General features: G+C 40.4%; 1 protein-coding gene across 1 annotated transcript in view; it reads right to left on the minus strand.

Moving 5' to 3' along the window:
* LOC132832219 (ankyrin repeat domain-containing protein 33B-like) overlaps positions 1–21,795 on the minus strand; it is a 41,818-nt gene that overhangs the window by 14,873 nt on the left and 5,150 nt on the right. The window contains exon 2 of the mRNA XM_060850014.1: positions 6,550–6,679. Within this exon, the coding sequence (XP_060705997.1) occupies positions 6,550–6,679 (130 nt within the window). The remainder of the gene's footprint in view (positions 1–6,549; positions 6,680–21,795) is intronic.

The following is a 21,795-nucleotide window of genomic DNA, read 5'->3' on the forward strand; positions in this document are numbered from 1 at the left end:
CTGTGTGGATTTGATGGGCTGAATGGCCTACTCCCACGCTGTAGGAACTCTATGATTTTAAATCAATGTAAATTTGTTCTAGATGTGTGAATTTACATGCACAGCAATAGATATATTTTAAATGAATTGGGCAAAAGAACCAGGGAAGAGAAGACATTTTTTTCAATATATGCAATATGTTGTTATAATGCCAGAATAGGTGGTGGAAGTATGATGAATGGTAACTTTCAAAAGGAAACTGAATATTCACTTCAAAAAAGGAAAAGAAAAAGTTGCTGGGTTATGGGAGATGATTGGGACTAATTGGGTAATCATCATGGTTGGTCTCTGACAGCACTGTGAGATTCCCTGATGACAATGCATGGGTGGAAGGGTTATCATCGAAAGAAATATGAATCTCTGTTATATATTATAATGTATGAAACCGGTTATGGGAGGACAGATGTTGTAATGGTTCTGAATGACTGAACCACTGTCTCCATAGAAGTAACATGCAAAGGGTGAATGAATGTTCATAGCGTCATAAAACACGAAAACAGACCATTTGGTCCAACCAGTCCATGCTGACCATTATCCCAAACATAGTCCCACCTGTCTGCTCTTGACCCATAGCCCTCCAAACACTTCTTATTCATGTACTTACCTAAATGTCTTTTAAACATTGTAACTGTACTCACATTCACCACTCCCTCTGGAAGTTTGTTCCATACATGAACCACACCGTGTAAAAAAATTGCCCCTTTGTTATCATTCTCCTCTTACCTTAAAAATACATTCCCTAATATTGAAATCCCCCACACTAGGGAAAAGACACCTGCAATTCACGTTATCTATACCCTTCATGAATTTATAAACCTCTATAAGGTCACCCCTCAACCTCCTACCCTCTGGTGAGAAAGGTTTCAGCCTATCCAGCCTCTGCATAACTCAAACCTTCTATTCCTGGCAATATCCTAGTAAATATCTCCTGAACACTCTCTGGCTTAATAATATTGGTTCGTCAATTGCTCCCAGTCTCTGCCCCACAGACAATTTAAAGCAAATTTAATGTTGACTTTCAAAGGTCTCAGAGGCACAGAGTTTTACTGTCACCGCTAGATGTCAACCAGGTATCAGTTCACTCCCCATTCGTACTCCCAGAGGAAATCAGGAATTTGTCCAGGAGAGATAGTGTCCAGACATAACAGGAACATTTCATTCAGTTTGCTTATAACAGATAACAGGTCTCATCAGCAATCTACCAGCTCCAGCAATGAACTATCAAACTCAGGCACAGTTCATCAACTGCATACTGACAGTCCACCAATCATACATTGATGCAGATTCTCAATTTTGAGATGTGTGTCAGCCTTGAATTCCCTACTTTTGTAGGGGTAAATGAGGTTGGGTAAATTCAGGAGAACACAGCATTTGTTAAAGTCAACTGACAGCAATGTCTCTCAATCATGATCTCCAGTTCCAACAACCGCGATTCTTCCCAGAACATTGTCCCATTCTGTCTCTGCCCCATTTCCTCCCTTCACATTCTCTCCTTCTCTCTACTGCTCTCTTCACATTCACACACTATTTAATTTCCTCTTTGTTTGGATTGAGTACCTTAACCATCACTGTGCTGCTTCACTTCTCTGGCCCATTCCTTGGACTTTTCCAATCCAAACAAGTGGAAGGAACCCTACAGTTGTACAGAGCTTTGCTTAAGCCCCATCTGGGACAGCACCTCCAGAAAGACATATACTGTGGATTTTCTCAACAGGGTGATCTAATCAATGTATTTAAGACAATTAATAGGTTAGACATAAAGAAATTGCTTCCTGTGATGGAGAGTCCAGAACAAGGGAGACACAACCTTAAAATTCAAGCTAGCCCATTCAGGAGTGAGTTAAGAACATATTCATACAAAACGTGACGGACATCTAGAAATCCCTCCTCCGAAAAGCTTTAGAGATTGCTTTGGTCAAATATCGAAACTAAGACTGAAATGGATGAAAGGCGGGCGGGCGGGGGAGGAGTAAAGTTAAAATATGGGAGATCGAGGATGTAACTGAATAATGGGTCAGGTTAGATGGCCTAGTCCTATAATTATGCTTCACTCCCTGGGCTTCTTCAGGCCTGTAATGCTTCAGGCTAACAGTTTCCAGTCACTGCTTGAGAAACTGCTTTGTGTCTTAAAAAAAAACTTGGAAACGCCATGAGATTAAGATCATAAATCAGTCTCTGGGTTCTACTGATGAGCAAAAACCACCTGAGCTTAGCTTTGGTTGTTTGCAATCTCAACACAACTGCCAGATTAAATTACTGCTTTATAGTTTACTGTCATGCTTCTGTTAACTGGTATCTGTGTCTTACAATGTCACAGCATGTTCCTTCAGTTTGCGCTGCCTACTTTAAACTGCCTGTAATATCAATTTTCTGTGTAACACAAAACTTCAGGTGAGTTTTCAATCTTTAGCAAGACGCTACCAAGAGACTTGAGCTGTATGGTCATATGATTTCCACAGGCCAATTTCTTTGCTTGTAAACAATACTGACAATTGCAACAGCTATCTGATTACTTTTGATCTCAAGGGCAGTTAGGGATGAACAACAAATGCTGGCCTTGTCAGCGATGCTCACATAAAGAATTCACAAAAAAAAGTGACCCAAAGGATACTAGCAATTATTTTAACTGAAATCACTGTATGAGTGAACTGATCCCAGTGTTACATGTCACAATCTCACTGAGCTCAGCATTTCACCAGCATTGCTGAATTTCTATCAACGTGTTCTCTCCTGGATTGCAATGAGTCCAGATTGGTACCAATGATTACTGTATACAGCCCATATTTGTATACATGCATTTGCTCTTGACTTTGCCTCTACCCTGACATAAATGCTAAGCAGTGTGGTCTTGGGGGCTGGCACCTTTTTAAAAGGAGACAGAGATGTCAGCTTGGGAAGCTTCCCAACTCAGCCTTCCCACCTCATTCACAAAAATCAGGACCAACATCTCAAGTTGATAGGCTTACATCAGATTATTTTCACAGTTCTGGTCATATTAATGAAGGTTAATCGCTGACATCTAAATTGATCGTGTCTGAGCATTGTGATTTATATGCATTAACCTAAAGGACTATTTGATGAATCTGTGTTATTATGAGTGCCATGGATATACCAAACAGGTTCTGCACAAATATGCTGTTTGGGTGACAACCATTTTCTCGCACATCAAACGGAATACAATTGTCAGTAAACAAGACGTAAAGGCTAAAATAACTGAGTGAGAAAGTCAAAGATCTTTCTTTTCCAAGTATGGTTTTTTGCATTCTAGTCCTAATTAATGCAAGATAAAAGGATTCAACTTCATTTGTCCTTTAACCAAGGTTGAGCAATGCACTACCAAGCAATCATTTGCCATACTTGCATACATGTTATTGCTCATGTACCAGGTTACCCAGATCCCTCTGTAATACTGATTTCTACACATTCTCCACACTTAAAGATTATGCTGCTTTTCAATTCTTCCTGCCAAAGTGGTCATGTTCACATTTTCCCAATTATACTTCTTTCTTTTTGCTGACACATATAATTTGTCTATTTCCTTTTTCAGACTATCATCTCTTGACAAAATACTTTCCTACCTATCTTGGTGTCGTTGGCAAATCCAGTAACATACAACAGCCCCCTCATGCAAAACATTGATATGGATTATAAATTGTTGAGGGCCAGCATTGTTCCCTGCCACTCAACTTGCTATAGCTTGCCAACCTGAACAAGACAGGTTTATCACTACTCTACCTTCATTTGTGCTATTACGTTACATCTTACATCATGTGCTCTTGTATAATAACATTGGATGTGGCACCTTATCAAATAGTGTTTAAAAATCTAAATACTACCACATCCATTGGTCCCCCATACATACACCGCCTGTTACATCCTCAAAAGACAGTAATAAATTAGTTAAACATGATTTACCGATCCCAATACAATGCTAGCTTTGCCTAATCACATTACAATTTTCTAAATATCTTGCTCTAAACTCTTAATACAACAGATATTAATCTAACTGACCTGCTTTCCTACTTTCTTATTTCTTGAATAAAGTTTTAGATTAGATTAGATTACTTACAGTGTGGAAACAGGCACTTCAGCCCAACAAGTCCACACCGACCTGCCGAAGCGCAACCCACCCATACCCCTACATTTACCCCTTACCTAACACTACGGGCAATTTAGCATGGCCAATTCACCTGACCCGCACATCTTTGGACTGTGGGAGGAAACCGGAGCACCCGGAGGAAACCCACGCAGACACGAGGAGAACGTGCAAACTCCACACAGACAGCCGCCTGAAGTGGGAATTGAACCCGGGTCTCTGGTGCTGTGAAGCAGCAGTGCTAACCACTGTGCCACCATGACATTAACTTTTCTCCACCCCACTCCCCCCCACCCCCCACCACTACTACCACCCCAATCTATTTGGATCTTCTGCAATCTGAGGTATTGAGAAACATTATTATCCCTATAATCTATAAGTCCCTCAGGTGCAGGCAACACAGTGCAGGAAACTTGTCAACTTTAGGAATAATAATTCTCCATGCACCTGATGATGTTGATGGGTTTTACATTCCCCCCATCTCACTCACCTTTTCATTTTCGAAGTCAAATGTCACACGATACTAGGTTATAGTCCAACAGGTTTATTTGAAATCACAAGCTTTTGGAGTGCTGCTCTATCTTCAGGTGAAGTGATTTTCCCACTTCAGCTGATGAAGCAGCAGTGCTCCGAAAGCTTGTGATTTCAAATAAACCCGTTGGTCTATAACCTGGTGTCATGAGACTTCTGACTTTGTCCACCTCAGTTCAACACCAGCACCTCTACATCATGGGCCTTTCATTTTCAAGTACTTTTGGGAGGTTTTCAGAAGCTTCTACAGTGAAGACAAACACAAACTACTTTGCCTTCACCATTTCCTTGGTTAACATTATAAATTCACCAGACATCCTCCAGAGGCTTTATTCTTTTCCTACTGAAATAATTGTAGAAACTCATTGGTTTGCTATTACTAACTAGTTTTCTCTCACACTCTTTCTCCTTCTTTACTATTTCTTCTGTCATCTTTGTTCGTTTTTAAAATTTGACAAGTTTTTGATCTACCATCAAATTTTGCAGATTTGTACTGTGTTTATTTCAATTTGCTACTGTCCGTAACTTAAATATTTAGCCACTGAAGATACAACTTTCTCAATGAGTCTCTCTCTTGCCGGGTTAAATCATTGCTGCAAGTTATTAAATATTGACTTAACAGTCTGCTCCTGCTACCATTTAAACCGGTTTCACATTTATTTCAGCTAGCTCTACCTTCATACCCCTGTATTTATCTTTATTCAGGTTTAAAATACTATTTTTAGAACATAACTTCTTGCCTTTAAACTAAATATTACATTTTCTTATGAACTTTAACTCACACTGGTATCCCAGTCCACCTTGATTTGAGTGAGCATAGGCCTCCATAAGGAATGCTGTCCTCAGGAATCTGATATTGTGTGGTGAGCAAAGTGGGGAAAACACAAACAGCTTTCAGTGGGCAAGAGAGTGATCTCTTCTGTATTCAGGTTGTTACAATCAGGTCATGCCCAGTACACTAGCATGTCACTTCCATTCTTCAACAGTACACTCTGTTAGGCATTAATTATAAATGACTGTACTCGTCTGAATTAATCATTAGCACTGATAAAAAGCACCATTGATCATGAGCCACCTCCATCATTGCAGAACTATTACATCACAGGAGACAGAACTGAATGGCCTTCAGTGCATTGACAGCTGATCCAACTAATTACTTTAAGCTTTTAACTAAAAGGCTTCCGGTTATATGTCAAGACTATTACTCTTGTTGAATGCTAAAGTCAATGATAAATTTCTCTTTGTTGACGTGGTTGTAATACCACAGTACAGTGACCCATCCTCTGCTAGGACTGCTATGTTTCTTTTCAGGCTGCTTTTTGGAACTGTTACCTGCAGAGCAACCCAATGATGGAAGGCCAAGTGTGGCCACAGTAATTACGGTTTTCGCACTGACTGCTGAACCAAAATGCCTCGAAAGAAACAACAGCCTTCAGCTTTGGTTGCCAATGGTAATGTTAGAGGTGTTTAATTAAAAAAGGATGGGGATGACCATTTCCTTTACTTCCATAACCATATTTCATGGGCATAACAGAAACTAGCTTTATTTGCAGTCACAATCAGAGGTCATCACAATCAAATGGGATGATGGACTGGAACCACTCTGGGCTAGCAGATCAGTTGCATTATGGGAAATGGGGGCAGCCATTTTCGAAATCATCAAGTACAAAATAAAATTAATAAGGTAGGGGGAGTTGCTCTTTCACATAACTGATGCATCCAACTGAAAATGTGGGATTGCACTGGAACAGGTCTGACAGCAGGTTGGCTTCTACCTCCTCAACTACTGGGAACCAAATTGGGAATAATGGAGGGGTAACACAGATGCACTGCTGTCAGAATGCACTGGAAATAATAAATACAGTGGGCAAACCAGTTCTTACCTGCTTGTGTTGCAATAATCAGAGCTGTGTTGCCTTCTTTGTCCTGCCAGTTGACATCAAGGTGGGGGCATCCAGCCAATAGAAAGACAATGTCCATGAACCCCTGGTAACAGGCCACCATCAGCCCAGTCTGAAAACAGAAGGCATCCAGCAGTTTCAGAGAGAGGGAGTTTGATGGAGCACAGAGCAAAATTGCAAATTAACCAACAGTGCGAATTTCTGATATATAGATGAGCTGCTCCAAGAGAACATTAAAAATAAGGAAACACATGAAAAAGCAGAGAATTGGTGAGAAGCTGACAGAAAAGAGGAAAATTAAATAGTCAATAAGACCGACTGTAAAAATGAAAGCTTTGTATTTAAACAGTTTCAAGCCAACATTTAAATCGTCAACAGTGATACAAAATTACTGAGGTCTAATGAAGGTGAAGAGAGTCCAATGATGAGATATCACAAATCACAGAATCTCCAAGCAAGGCCACTCTCAGCAACAAATGGACTATTGTTTGCACCGTGAGGATTGAAAAAAACAGACCTGGAACAAAACTACAGCATTTCATCTTACAACCATGGATCAAAACGAGGGCTGAGGTGAAAGTCAACAAAGATCAAAATCCTGCAAATGCTCAAAATCTGGAATAAAATTGGGAAAGAGTGTCCTGAAAACACTGAAGCCAGGTTGGAAGAAGGAGGGTAAGGTCAAATATTTCAGGGCAGTGACCATTGTTCAGAAACTGGAGATATCATGAGAAACACCTGATAAAGAGGAATAGAGACAGGGAGAAAGGGTCAGAGGGAAGACAGGAAAAGATATCACCCACCGGTGAGGATTTAATGAATGCACAGATGACAGCACAGGTTAAAAAAAAAGGTGATAAAGAAAGAAAATATACAAAAGTGAGACACAGATATTTGAGAGGTCTGAATACCGCTGTTACAAAACAAAAATGAAGCAGCCACCAAGTCATTCAGGCAATAGGAAATGGATATCTGACTGTTCAATTCCACTCTCCTCCTCCCCACCCAAGCTTAGTCCTGTTCTGTTGATCATTATTTTTAAAAATGAGCAATCTCCTTTCTATTTGCGAGCACAGGAGCATGTGCACGTATTGACCATTGCAGCCTTTGCATGACTCTGCATCTTGGTGTATAGGGGAGTGAATGAATTCCCTTCAGATAGATAGTTTGCACAACTGAAATCGATATTAAACCCTAACAGTTAGAATTGCTTTAGTTCGAAGAAGGGTCACTGGACCCCAAAACAATTTCTCTCCACAGATGCTGTGTTTTTCCAGCAATTTCTGTTTTTGTTGCTGATTTCCAGCATCCTCAGTTCTTTTGATTTTTTTAGTTAGAATTGGTAACTGAAGTTCATTATGCAAACAGCTACAAGCATTGTGTCAATCGTGTTTAGGTCTATATCAGCTTCTGCTGATATATTTTTATGAAGTAAATATTATGGGACAGTTCATTGTTCTTTTATGGCAACCACCAATAACGTGGCAAAAGGGCCACTGAATGTATCCCTGGACACATTTTAAAGTACTTATTGTTAACTTTACTAATTCATTCACTGCTGTCTGGACACAACTTAGAAAGAGTTTTTTTTTAAGGTGTTGAGAGATTTTTGTCTGCAGGAAGTCTTTTAAATCCATACATTCTTTCTATGGAGCAATCCTGACAGTTCCATTGTCCTGCTCTATATCCGCAGCCTAGCAATTTTATTTCCATCAAGTTCCTATCAAATATTCTCCTGAAATCAATGTTAGCTCCACCTTCCACTCCTCTCACAGGCAGAGTTTCTAGGGGAATAAAATCACTTGTGTTAAAAACTCCCCCCCCTTTATAATTCTTGTCCAAAGTGTTAAATCTAGTGTCCCCTACTTGTTGTACCATCAGTGTTAAAAAGGCTCTTTACTTTTAATTGTCGTTCTACATCTCTATCATATTCCCTCTTCCCAATCCCCTTTCCTAAAAAGGGAACAACCCCAATTTTTCAGCCTAACCTTGGAGCAGAAATCTCCTATTCACCCTCTCAAGGGTCCACTCATTCTTCCTAAAGAGCAGTGACCAGAACTGGATTGTGCCCTCTACTCTAGCAGTGGCCTTATTTGAATGTCATATAGGTTCACCATAATTTCGCTGCTTTTGAGTAAACCTATATTTAAGAAGCTCAAGAAATTGAATATGTACCTGGAAAGGAAACACTTGGTGGGCTGTTGAAAACAATCAAGAGAATGGGACTAATTTCATAGCCTTTTCTTTTTTTTATATTTTCTTTTCACAAGTTTACAAAAGAAAACTAAAAAAAAAGACCCAAGTATTAACATTGATATACATTTAAATCTTAAATAAATGATAACCAAAATCTATCAAACAAGAGAACAGAAATACCAAGAAAACAAAAACAAAACTCAACTAACTACTCATCTAACTTACAATTAACGAGAGTGTATCATTAAAATTCTTACATTATTCAAGAGAGAAAAAAAATCCAATGGATAACACATAAACTGAGCAGTGATAGACATGCTCAGAATGTGTTAACATCAGATCACAACAAAACCCGTATTTATCCAAAACATCCTGAGCATAGAGCATATAAAATTCACAAAAATAAAAGCTCTTTAGCACATTCAGATCGATATAATAAAAAAAACTATTTATAAATAGTTAAAAAGAAAGTATAAAACGTATTTAAATGGAGATCTTCCCCCTTATTCCCAGGGGGCATCACTTCCTTTCCAAAAAACCCATCATAACCTCTCCCAACCAGTGCTCCACCCTTGACCCAGGCACCCCATGATAGGATAAAGAAAATTCAAGTACACTACTGAACTAGAACTAACAGTGAGTACCCTATCCCCCCCTCCACTTACACCAACACCTGGATATATTTGGTAATGTTAATACCATATATGAACATATATGACTATAAAATTACAGTCTCAGCAAATAATAATTAAAATAACAGGGGAAAACAACCTCGCTCCGAAGGACAAAGATAAAATAAGATAAGGTAGCCACCTTCACCCCATCTACATTAACTAGACCCACTGGCGCGTGTATATATATACACACACACACACACACACACACACACATATATATAAAAAGGAAAGGAAATCACTAAGTAAAGGATGAATAAATAAGCCCTTCTTCCCACCCCCCCTGGAGATAATATTAAACAGTATGATAATAAAAGGAAAAAAAAGGGGGGTTAAACCAGAGTGGGGGTAGGGCAAAACAACATAAATTAACTCTTATAATTTGTGTAAGAGAGTCCTTGGCCTTCTCCAGTGATCTGAAGTTAAACACGGACTCTTCATGGCTGAAGCGTAGTATAACTGGGTAGCGCAAGGAGTATTGAATGTTTAAATCCCTTAAACACTTCTTTGCTTCATCAAACGCCTTCCTCTTTCGAACCAAAGCTGGGGAAAAGTCCTGAAATAACATAATCTTGGATCCTTTATGAGTCATGGCTTGTGGATCTTTCCCAAGATTTCTGGAGGCTTCCAAGAGCATCTGCCTCACCTTATAGCTCTGTAGCCGGAACAGGACCGGGCGGGGGTGCTGGTTCGAGCCGGGCCCATGTATTGCGACCCGGCCCATTCTACCCATACCTGGCCTGATCCAGCCTCCAGATTCAATAAATGTGGAAGCCACTGTCCAAGGAACCTTGTAAGCTGACCTTCTTCTTCCCATTTGGGAAGGCCCAGCGGTCGTCAATGTATTTCTGTAAGGTCTGGACATGCTGCTCGAGAATCCGGACCCAATCCACGGCTGTTTCTGCAATGGCCTCCGAGGTCGCGGCTTTTAGTTCTGCCCCTCCGACTCGGCATTCAATTTCTTCGATGTCTCGGTTGTACTTTTGTAGAGCGGCCGATTGGGAATTCCACCGACTTCGGGACTCTTCTATGAAAGCATTGAACTTCGTGTCGAGTTTGGAGATTATTTCTGCGAGGCTCACCATCGAAGGTAAGTCCCCTGGGGCGGCTGTGGACACCTCTCTTGCAGCTGGGGACGATGGGGGTGGGGCTCCTGCCTGCTGAGAACTGCGGGCTCCTTTCCCCCTAGTCATTTTTACAGGGGACTGAACTGTATAAATTTAGTACTAACTGTATAAATTTAGTATTAACATTAAATAAAAAAAAAATATTTTTAGTTGATTTGGTGGGTATGGTGGGGGAGGGTGGCCCACTTTGCCTAGGTCTTGGGAGGAGCAATTTAGACTCAGACTTGCTGAGTCGTCGCAATCTTGGATCTCCCTCATAGCCTTTTCAAAGAGCTAGCACAGGCAAAACTGACTGAGTGGCCATCTTCTGCACCATATGATTAATATGACCATGTTGTACAGTATCTACTCAGTTCAAAAATTAGGGGGTCTCTCATTTAAGATACAAAAAAAGGAATCATTTCCTCACTGAGTGCATTGTTAACCTTTAGCATTCTCTTCCCTAGAGTCCTAGTAGAAGGCTAGGTGATTGGATATATTTAAGTTAGACAGAAGTTTTAATCGACAGGGCAGTCAAGGGTTCTGGGGGCTAGACAGGTGAGTGAGTTAAGGACACAATCAGCCATGACTTTACTGAACCACTGATGGGCCGAATGGCCTACCCCACTTTTTAAAAAGATATTATGAACTAACAATCTCTACACTTGGTTCAAGTTTCTGTAGAGAACTTTTATAGTATGGGAGAGGACACTGAGTGGGCCAAAACACGATTCAACACTTGATAGGTAGGGAATGCTTCAAACAAGGATATGAATAACACTGGCTATTGTCTACTCTGTGTCATCTCCTCTCCAGACCCTGTATCTGGCATGATGTATATTACAAGGCAGAGGGACTTTCTAACAGTCCTGTTGACACCAGGTTGGAATCCCCATCTGAAGGGGCTTTCTCACAGCAGGAAGAGTTTCAGAAGCTGACTCATTTATTTTATTGTTTGCCTTTTTATTTATGGGTACTCATGGTGAAACCATGGATAAGTGTCAGTCAAAAATTACAGATTACAGAAAAGCCCTAAAAACATTACAAAGGTGCAAGTTTCATGACAGGTTATGATCTTCTAAAAGGAGAAAAAAAAAACGACAGAACGAAGTAACAGAGTTGAGGAGACATTGTCTGTGGATCACTGAGTGGAGGAGCACAGATACATAAACTCAACTTGGACTCCAGCCCCTTGCTCCAATTATTGAGGAGCGGTCTAATTAGTGTTTCCAATGGTAAAGAAATAAAATGATAAAAGTAGCTATTGATGGATAAAGAAATATTTCTATGTGGGTGTTTTAATTAAAACTATAGGGTTACTTTCATCAGAAAGAGACAAATGCTGGTGGGTTTAACCAGAGGGTCACCATGCCTCAGGTAAGGGGAAAAGGATGAGAAAGAGAATCCTGCAGCCAGAGTGGGAATTGAACCCACGCTGTTGGTATCACTGACCAGCCAACCGAGCTAACCCAAGTGAGTAGTATTCTAGGTGTGACCTCAGTGGCACAGAGAGTAGCAAGACTTCCTGAGTTTTGAACTCTAACCCTGAGCAATAAAAGCCAAAACTCTTAGTTACATGTTGCACTTGCACCATTTGTTTCATGCACGTAAACATAAACTTTAGTTTAGAATCCCTCTCCATTTAAACAATAGTCTGCTCTTTTTTGATATTTACCATCGAAATGCATTACTTCACACTTTTCCACACTAAACTCTATCTACCGATTATTGCCCACTCACCATGTTCCCTGATAGATTCCTTACATCTTAAATGCCCCACTATTTCGGTGTTGTCAGCAAATTTAGATGCACTGCACTCGGTCCCCTCCTCAAGGTCATTAATATAGATAGTAAATAATTGTGAGACCTTAGGACCAATACTTGTGGCACCTGACTAGTTGCACCTTTCCAACCTGAAAAGACCCATTAATCCCAATTTTCTGTCTATGTATTAACCAATCTCCAATCTATGGTAATATTTTACCCCTAGTGCCTTGAGGTCCTGTTCTGAAACAATAAAGTTTTATGTGGCACATTATCAAATGTTAGAAATCCAAATGCACTACATCTACCAGTTTTTCTTTATCATCTCATTGCATCCTCAAAGAACTCCAGGAAACCAACAGCCACTCTCAGACAACATCTTACCAGGACAAAGGACCCGATACCCAGCATGAGCAAAACCAACTTAGTGTACAAAATCCCATGCAAGGACTGCACAAAACACTACATAGGACAAACAGGAAGACAGCTAACGATCCGTATCCATGAACATCAACTAGCCACGAAATGAGACGACCAGCTATCCGTAGTAGCTATACACGCAGATGACAAGCAACATGAGTTCGATTGGGACAACACTACTATTATAGGGCAAGCTGAAAAATGTGTTGCTGGAAAAGTGCAGCAGGTCAGGCAGCATCCAAGGAGCAGGAGAATCGACGTTTCGGGCAAAAGCCCTTATGCCCTCAACGTCGATTCTCCTGTTCCTTGGATGCTGCCTGACCTGCTGCGCTTTTCCAGCAACACATTTTTCAGCTCTGATCTCCAGCATCTGCAGCCCTCACTTTCTCCTATTATAGGACAAGCCAAACAGAGAACAGCCAAGGAATTCCTAGAGGCACGGCACTCATCCACAGATTTAATCAACAAACACATCGACCTGGACCCAACATACCGGCCACTGCAGCGGACAGCTGGAATAGACAACCGGAAACGGCAGAGACAAACCACTATAAATGCCAGAGGAAACATCACAGAAGCACTTCACAGGAGGCTCCCAAGCACTGAGGATGTCACCTAGACAGGGGACGAAACGTCTGCAACACAAATTCCCAGCTCGGTGAATAGAACCACAACAATTCCAGGAAATTTGTCAACCGTGGTTTCCCTTTAAAAAAAATCATGTTGACTCCAACTGTGTTAATCTTTTCAAAGAGCCCACTATTTCTTCCTTAATAAAGGACTCATGTATTTTCCCCAACAACAGATGTTAGGATAACTCACCTATACCTTCCATCTCCCTTCCGTCTTATAGAGTGCCATCATGTTACATTCCAATCCACTAGAATCCTCCTGGAATCCAACGATTTTTGGAATATTTCAACCAATGCCTTCTCTATTTCTGCAACAATCTCCTTTAAAACTCTTGGATGCAGAAAACTTGTTGCCTTTAATCCCATCAGTTTGTCCAATACTTTGTCCCTTGTAATAGAGAACTGTTACAAGATCTTTTCTCCCTTAGCAACTTGCTCATCTGTTAACATTGGGATGTTTGTAGTGTCCTCCACCATGAAAACCAATGCAAAATATTAGTTTAAATTATTTTCCATTATTAATTCCTCAGTTAGAATCATAGAATCTCTACAGTGTGGAAGCATTTGGCCCATTGAGTCCACACCAACCCTCCAAAGATCAGCCCACCCAGACTCACCTTCCTATGCTATTTCTGTAACGCCTAACCCACCTAGCCTGCATATCCCTGAACACTATGGGCAATTTAGCATGGCCAATCCACCTAACCTACACATCTTTGGATTGTGGGAGGAAACCCACATGGACAAAATGAGTATATGCAAACTCCTCACAGTCACCCAAGGGTGGAATCAAACCCATGTCTCTTGTACTGTGAGGCAGCACTGCTAACTACTGAGCTACCATGCCACCCTTTTTTTTCTGTACTGTCAGGGCCCTCAGAGGGTTTTGGGTTGACCAATATTTCATTTATCCCCACTGAGATTGGTCCTGAACAGTGTCTCTTATACTGCATAGAGAGGGCTAACTAAAACTACAGGTTTAGCCATGTTCTACAGGGTGGTAACGAGGCACTGGGCACTAACAGTAACATTCAGTTGAGAACGAACAAAAAGAACCCAATCTTATTTCTTCCACAATAAAAGAATTCTCCCTAACATGCCATGATTGTCAATGCAAGCTAACCATGAGGTGACCAGTACAGTCAACTCTCTAAACTAATCTCAACAAATACCAATGGTGCACATGAGTAAAGTGAATGTGAAATATTTCCAAGTGATATTTAATTTTGAAAAACATCCTTGACCGCTTTGTGCTCTCAGATCTTTATGTTAATGGTGCTGAAGTCAGACAAGAAAATTTGTGGCCGAAATGCAATATTTCACAAAAAGATTCTTTTATAGGCTGCCTATTGTTGGCTGCAGCATTATCAGGTGATAGAGGTTTTCAGCGATGCAAAGCATTTGCTGTTTGGAAACTGCATGGATCATCCTTGCACGCTGCTGGCACTTTAGAAATAAACTGGGATCATGTGGGAAATGGGAAAAGGCAGGTGAAGACACACGGCGCAAACATCCAGTTAGCCCATTGGGAACGGCATGCTGTTGAGATGTGAAACCTAGGTCAGATGTCCAGCCCTCCCAAGTGCTGAGCTCACCCTTAAAATAGAATGAATGGGTCTGAAATCAGCAGCCCACCCACCATAAGTAAATATGTAATCAAGGGTCAATTGAATTTGCACAAGGAGAATTCCCCTGCTTTTATTTGAATAGTGCCATGACATTACATGCAACTCGCAGAACAGGCAGGTGATGCTTTCGTTCAACAGCTCCAGAGTTCAGCTCTCACTCAGTATTCAATGAAGTTTCAATACAGGTTGCTCAAATTCTGGAAGGGGGCTTTACACAGAAACCCCTAGATTCGATGGAGAAAAACCAGCAGCAAATAAAGTTACTAAATCTGACTGGACATGTTCCTGGTGGTTTCATCACATGACTTTCTTCCTCCAATTTGTCCATCCATTTGATCAACATTTTCCCCATCTGCAATATTTTATAGCCAAAAACAAAAAAAGTGTTCAAAGAAAATGTCTTTTAAAAAGGCTGTTTTTATTTCTGTCCAGCTGGTTTCTGTTAGTGTCCAGGAAATTAATCAGTAATTTCTGGAGACTTCAGGTCAATATTGAAGAATCGTCAAATCTAAGAGCACATCAAACCCAAAGCAATCATCATCGATAAACACACATAGTAGATAAAAACCTTTGTCACCTTTTAACCTTTGAGAGATTACTAAATATACCTTTGCATGATGTAATCAACTTGCTAATTATATATCCTCCACTCGAACAGATTCAAGAGCAGCTGATACAGCACAAACTCTTCCAAGAGGGCAGCATGCAGGAGTTCTTCAACTGACACTGGGTTCAGAAATTGTTGCTGAGTTTGATACTGAATCAGAGACTCTCTGACCGCCTGAACCTAGCAGCGCTGTCTGAGAGGGGAAGAAAGAAAGAAGGAGGGGCTTTCATCCCACAGCACCTTATAGTCAACTAATTACTCAGCTCTAAACAGAATATATTTCAGCAGCATATACAATATTTCTCTACTGACAAGCTCAGGACAGCAACTTTCCAATAACTAACTCATTTTCTGTGATAAAGCTACTGCATTCGGATTCTGTCTCTCACTCGTGGGATCTCACCCCTGAGATTTCTTCACTGATGATGATTACATTATAAATCCAATAGGTCCTCAGGACTTGGGCTTTAAAATCAATAACAGCCTTTAGCTTACTCAATGTTGTATTACTTTACATTCAAATAACAATACAACATAACTGGCAGCATTCTCTTTATCAGATGGCATAACATTGAGTTGATTTGGGGCAGTCGATCTCGATGATTAGTATAATGCAAACAAGACAGAAAGAAACTAAAAAGAAATATAAAAGGGTAGCTCACATGGAGGTAGAATTTTATTTTAAAAGGTCAAACAGCATATACTCACCCCTTTACTGATTGTTACTGATGATATTAAGCTAAAACCTTCAAGGTGGGATATAAAAATGGTCCCCACCACAGACTCCCAGATGATAGCAATTTCTGGAACCACTGGACTGAAACAATCTGTCAGTTAGCTAAATGCACTGCACTGTGCAGAGAGGTAGCTGAATTGTTCAGTTTTATTGGCCACTTGCTGGTAAATGGGAGATTTGAGCCTTTCATCAGTCATGTTGTTGATCAGTCATTATGTGAGATCTACAGTAGAAAGGTTCCGAGAGGATGTGTTGCCTGGGAACATGTCCCTAATCACTCTGCACTGTCAGGTTCAGCAAGGACCCTAATGCAGAGCTGGTTGTTCCTCGGGTATAGTTAACATGGTTTCAAAACAAATATGAAATGTTATTCATCTCACCAGTGCAAAACCTACAAAATAAGAAATTCTAATTGCAAACAGCCTTGATAATCTGTCTATTCATCTTGTCTTCTCACTAACGTTAACTATTTTCCATCAGAGTCGCATCGTGGTTAAGTGAGATGGTGATGCAACATGATTCGGTTATGCAAATGGGGTCAGCATGTGGGCAGATGTTAAATGATTGACCAAAATGTATAGGCAATATCTTCCAGAAAAGACGGTTATTGGAGGAGGAGCTTACCTTGCCCCTGTTCCTATATGGAAGGAAATAACTGCGGTAGTCTAGTGCATGAAGCTCTCTTTAACATCAAATGACAACATAACTATAATCAACAAACCGTGGATTAGTTCATATCCTAGGAGATTTGTGAATTCAGTTTACAGCAAGGCAACTCTTCGAAACTTTAATTTAAAGACAATATGGAACTACTGGGTTGACCACTAAACAGTTTTTAAAGTTCACAACTGTGCGAATTGTTTGGATAGACAATATTTTATATATTTGCAATCCTGACACAATTCTTCAGATGCGCAGAGCACATATTGTATATGTGGGTGCAAGGTATAGTCTTCTCCCATCCTCATTCCATCTCTTAAAATTACTGACAGGACATCATTATTTGGAGGTCCCTTAAATTCCCAAAGTGTGGCGACTGTGTGACACTCCACACAATCAGCGGACACCCGTAAAGTCACTTTCAATGTTTTTCATGATGAAAGTGGGTAAAATACACTTTTCCATACCTCACCAGGCAACCCAACTGCTCACCAGCTGGAAGAAATCTTATATACAAGTGAATGATAATCCCCACCCTGTATGGAAAAGTGCTTAAGTGCCAGTTGCGGGCCAACAGTAACTTATTTACCTTCGAATCAGAACTTGTGCATTTAAGCTTTATTCCAAAGACACAAATACAAATCCATCCTATGTTTTGAATGAGACGTTAAGGTAGTGGCTCATCTGTTCTGTCAGCTGGATGAAAACAATCCTGTGCCACTATTTTTAAAGAGGACTTGGACATTTTACCAAGTTCTTGCTCATCCCTTCACCCACACCTAAAAACAAAAAGGTTTTTTGGTCATTATCTGATTTTTGATTTTATGAGCTTGCCGTGTATGATCTGGCTGCTATGTTTCCTAAATTAGAATGGAGACTATACTTTGCTGGTTGTAAAACAAAAGGCAAAATACTACAGATGTTAGAAATACGAAATGAAAGCAAATGATGCACAAACTACTCGGGAAGTAAGGCATCATCATTTGTGGAGAGATGTTGCAGGTCAATGACCTTTGCTAAAGTATGTCTTAAAGTCGTTAAAGGCATTATAGAACTTACATTTATTTCTTAAACTGTACAAATTTGCATTCCCAGCACAAACATTTTCAACAGAGGAATGCAAATTTGGGAATAGGAATCAGAACTGCCTTATCACGCTTGCTTGTCAGTCCTTTCATTGTTTAATTATGGTGGTGAAAGTCAGAAATGTTCTTTGTTAGGACTATCAATTGGTACATCCAGCTCCCACATGTATCATCTGTTTATCACATGTATGTTTGGTTTAAATATTATCAAAGAATTTTAGTTACTGACCTTTCATTCAACCTTATTGCATAAATGGGTCCAAAAGAGTTAAATAACAAGGACAAGTGACATAGACTACACTTGAATTCCCTTGAGTATAAGAAATTGTAATACAATCTAAACAAACAGTTCTGGATGATCAAAAGACTTGAAAGGGTGAGGAAGTCAGAAAAGTGGAGTAAGGTCTAAATTAAAGATTACAATTAGAACTTTCGATAGTGAGGTCAGCACAGGGCTATGTAAATCTGAAGTTCTTTCCCCAAAAAGTTCTTATTGGTTGTTCAATTGAATATTTCAAGACAAAGATTGATAGTTTCTTTGTTTGTTAGCAAAATGAATGGATATAGCTCCAAGGTGGAGAAATGGAGCTAAAGTCCAGATCAGTGATCTAAATATCTTCCACTGACTGAAAGGCTATTTTCACTTACCAAAACTAATCATCATGACTTGAAAAAATGTAAAATGTCATGTAAAAATGTGCATTTTCATAGACAACGCATATTAGTTATGGCAGAGTCACTTATGTGTTTAATTTACTGAATCCTCGGTCTAAAACCTGTTACATCCTGTTGATCTGGCATTTGCACTTTTCTTGTAAAGTATTGTCATTTTGTGACATTAGTCATTTAGGAATATGTTCTAAACCAAAAACACACATGAAAGGGAGGTGCCTCATAACGGCCAAGACAGCAATGTTTTTCCCAACCACACCAATTTCAACGGGTTGAAATTGTTCAGATAGAATTTGCTTTTCTGTCTGATGCAAGATCATTGACCTAAAATGTTAATTCCATTTTTCTCTCCCTAGATGCTGCCTGACCTGCTCAATATTCCCACCATTTCCTGTTTTCATTTCAAATTGCCAACATCTGCTCACTGTTTTGATTCTATATCCTGTTGAAGTAACAAGCTTCTGCTTTTGAGAGAAAGTGATATCCGATACAAACAAAAATATCATTTTGGAAAGGAGCATTCAGCGAATTAAAATGTTGCAGATTTTAATAAATAATTATTTGGCATCATTTTGGCCTGGATTTTCGCAATGGTAGAGAATGTCATAGAGTCATAGAGATGTACAGCATGGAAACAAAGCCTTCGGTCCAACCCGTCCATGCCGACCAGATATCCCAACCCAATCTAGTCCCACCTGCCAGCACCCGACCCATATCCCTCCAAACCCTTCCCATTCATATACCCATCCAAATGCTTTTTAAATGTTGCAATTGTACCAGCCTCCACCACTTACTCTGGCAGCTCATTCCATACACGTACCACCCTCTGTGTGAAAATGTTGCCCCTTAGGTTTCTTTTATATCTTTCCCCTCTCACCCTAAACTTATGCCCTTTCATTCTGGACTCCCCCACCCCAGGGAAAAGACCTTGTCTCTTTATCCTATCCATGCCCTTCATAATTTTGTAAACCTCTATAAGGTCACCCCTCAGCCTCCGACACTCCAGGGAAAATAGCCTCAGTCTGTTCACCCTCTCCCTATAGCTCAAATCCTCCAGTCTTTTCATGTTTCACATAGGCAGCTGCCCACAGAGCTCAGCAGTTGTATGCACTACTCCTTTGAGATCTTGCAATATGAAATACACAGATCAGACCTCTCAGGAGCAGGGCCTGAGATTTGTGATTCAGTTGGATTGCCAGGGATCTCCTTTGGAGAGATATGCTATGCCTTTTTGTAATATCCCAGGACACTTTCAGGAGAGATCAGATATCTTTTAGAAGAAGGAAGGTGGATGTTAAACAGAGACATGATGATGAAAAGGAAAGGAGCATAAAATCATGAATTGTTCAAATACATCAAAAACACCAATACAGTCGACATCAAGGCAATTCAACATCTTAGTTCAAACCTTTTAAAAAAGATTGGAGTATCAAAAAAAAGTTTATGATTTCATTCAGTTGACATGAAAAAAAAGTTTCTATTTCTGAACAAATGTTGCATGACTGATTTCACAACCATCAATTATCACAGTACGTGCCTGTCAGTTCACCATTTGATTGATGACTCCAAGCGGTTACAGACTCTGATGTGGGCTCTGAATTCCAATATTTATTGTTATAAAAAACAATAAACTCATTAGCTCAATGATCGTTGTTACCAGGCTTTATGAGATAAGACTAGGAGAAAGTGAGGACTGCAGATGCTGGGGATCAGAGCTGAAAAATGTGTTGCTGGAAAAGCACAGCAGGTCTGGCAGCATCCAAGGAGCAGGAGAATCAACGTTTAGGGCATAAGCCCTTTTTCAGGAATCAGTTTCCTGAAGAAGGGCTTAGACTAGATTACTTAGTGTGGAAACAGCCCTTCGGCCCAACAAGTCCACACCGACCCGCCGAAGCGCATCCCACCCCTACCCCTACATTTACCCCTTACCTAACACTACGGGCAATTTAGCATGGCCAATTCACCTGACCCGCACATCTTTGGATTGTGGGAGGAAACCGGAGCACCCGGAGGAAACCCACGCAGACACGGGGAGAATGTGCAAACTCCACACAGTCAGTCGCCTGAGTCGGGAATTGAACCCGGGTCTCAGGCGCTGTGAGACAGCAGTGCTAACCACTGTGCCACCGTGCCGTTCGGCTTATGCCGAACCATCAATTCTCCTGCTCCTTGGAAGCTGCCTGACCTGCTGCACTTTTCCAGCAACACATTTTTCAGCTCGTTTATGAGATAAAAGAATACAAATTTAGTACATAGCTTTTTATGATTAAGAGCTTTTGCAATGCAATAAAGGCTGCAATAGGTACTCAGAACTTTAGTTTATTTAATCAAACATGCATCCTGAAATCCACCCATGGTTGACATTATAATCAGTTGACCTGGCAGGTGTAAAGGCAAAAATCGTTGTGTGACAACTATGGATTGGCATCAGGATATAAAAGGGTGGGTAGAGGACATGAAGTGGCAGGGGTTGGTATGGAGGGGGCATGGAAATGTGTGAGAGGGTGAAGATGGGGGTTTGGGGTAGGGGCAGGATGTTACTTTTTTAAAATTTTGGACAGTGCCCAAGCTCTGAAGCACTCCATCCACCACAATTCTTAACATGGTCTACCCAACAACCCATCTGACTTTAGGCAGCGTTTTTAGAAAACAGGTTCAGGGAGCTGAAAATTCTCCTCACTCCATACAGTTAACATACAGAAGAAAATCCAGGTGCAAGGCTCTCGTAAAAGCTATTTTTCATACTGGCAAACATAATGTCTGATCCAACAAACTGGAATGTCAGTGAAATAAGAAAATCTTTCTCTAGGAAAGACTAGGTTGAGTCTTGTAACTCAGTGCTCCATTGTAAGGTCATCAGTAATAGGTCCAGTAGGGAATTCAGGAAAAACAGCTTTACCCAGAAAAAGGGGCAAATGTGGAAGTCTCTATCAAGGTGCACAGCATAAATCATTTCAGGGAATACTAGGAAAACACACTTTGGAAAAAACAGAAGATAAAAGGTTATGCTGCTGGAACTTGATAAAATAAGGTGGGAGTATACTTATG

This window comes from Hemiscyllium ocellatum, chromosome 34 (assembly GCF_020745735.1).
Source record: "Hemiscyllium ocellatum isolate sHemOce1 chromosome 34, sHemOce1.pat.X.cur, whole genome shotgun sequence".
Lineage (NCBI taxonomy): Eukaryota > Metazoa > Chordata > Chondrichthyes > Orectolobiformes > Hemiscylliidae > Hemiscyllium > Hemiscyllium ocellatum.